Raw genomic sequence first — 1,260 nt, 5'->3', positions numbered from 1 at the left:
CCCGGGGGGGGCCCCCCCGGGGGGCCCCCGCGCCTGGGGGCCCCCCTGGAAACAGAAGACCTTGGGGAGGCCCTTTCTTTAGAAGCTCTGCAGTTTGAGTGGGGGAGATTATTTCAAGTATCTGTTAGGGGGGCCCCCCTTTGCTGCTTCTGCAGCATGGGGGCCCCTGCTGCAGCAGCAGCAGCAGCAGAGGCGCGCGCAGGCGCAGCAGCAGCAGCAGCAGCAGCAGCAGCAGGGGTGGTGCTGTTCGTGGGCAAAGCCATCCGCGTGCTGCGCAGGGGCGGCAAATGGGGGCAGCAGCAGCAGCAGCAAGTGGAGTGTCTAGCTAGCCAGATGGTGGGTTTAGAAAAATATTTTTTTTGTTTTTAATTAATTAATTTCTCACTTGTTTGGAGCTCACAAACCCTAAACCCTAAACCCTAAACCCTCAACCCCCGACAGCAGCTGCCTTCCTTACAGCGCGTCTTGGGGACTAGGGCTACAGGGTCTACGCTCTAGGGTTTAGGGTTTAGGGTTTAGGGTTTAGGGTTTAGGGTTTTGTGTTCTGCAGCGCAAGGCTTTTTCCCACCCGTCTTCTCCTGCAGCTGTCATCTTGCCCTGCCTCAAGGCGCTGCGTGCCATCGTACCTAAACCCTAAACCCCAAACCCTAAACCCTAAACCCTAACCCCTAAACCCTAACCCCCTGCATTCGAGCAGTCGCTGCTGCTTCCCCTGTCTTTAGTGCTTTCTTCTGTCTTTTTATGGGTTGGGGCTAAGGGCTTAGGGCTCAGGGTTTAGGGTGTAGGGTTTGGAGTTTAGGGTTTAGGGTTTAGGGTTTAGGGTTTTTGCTTTTGCATTATTTGTTCAAATGCTTCTTCACCCACCGCCTTTGAGCGTTTTCTGCTTACTTCTCTCTTCCATGTATTCCCCCTTTTTATTTATTTATTTAAATCCCAATTAATTAATCGATTATAAATATATTTATTTATTTATTTATTTATTTTGTTTTTATTTGAAGGTCTCAAGACTGCTCTGGGCCTCTCTGGCAGAGGGCGGCCTCTTCGGGTGTCTGGACACCGTGAGGGACTTTTATCTTTTGGGCCAAGGCAAGAAATTAAATAAATGGATAAATAAAAAAATAAATAATAATAATTCAATAATAAATAAATAAATAGTAAATAAATAGCTGAATAAATAAATAAATAAATAAATAAATAATAAATAATAAATAATATATACATAGATGAATAAATTTGAGTGAATAAATTTTATAAGTAGAT

At 45.8% G+C, this 1,260-nt stretch overlaps 1 protein-coding gene across 1 annotated transcript in view; it reads left to right on the top strand.

Moving 5' to 3' along the window:
* The window catches only part of ETH_00033595 (uncharacterized protein), a gene marked incomplete at both ends in the record, with an annotated part of 2,020 nt that extends 1,383 nt beyond the window's left edge, over window positions 1-637 (top strand). The window contains 2 exons of the mRNA XM_013376208.1: window positions 156-336; window positions 551-637. Of these exons, the coding sequence (XP_013231662.1) occupies window positions 156-336; window positions 551-637 (268 nt within the window). The remainder of the gene's footprint in view (window positions 1-155; window positions 337-550) is intronic.
* Window positions 638-1,260: the final 623 nt, after the last annotated feature.

This window comes from Eimeria tenella, genomic scaffold, assembly GCF_000499545.2.
Source record: "Eimeria tenella Houghton genomic scaffold, Eth_scaff3210, whole genome shotgun sequence".
NCBI lineage: Eukaryota > Apicomplexa > Conoidasida > Eucoccidiorida > Eimeriidae > Eimeria > Eimeria tenella.
This window is presented reverse-complemented; position numbering and strand designations above follow the sequence as displayed.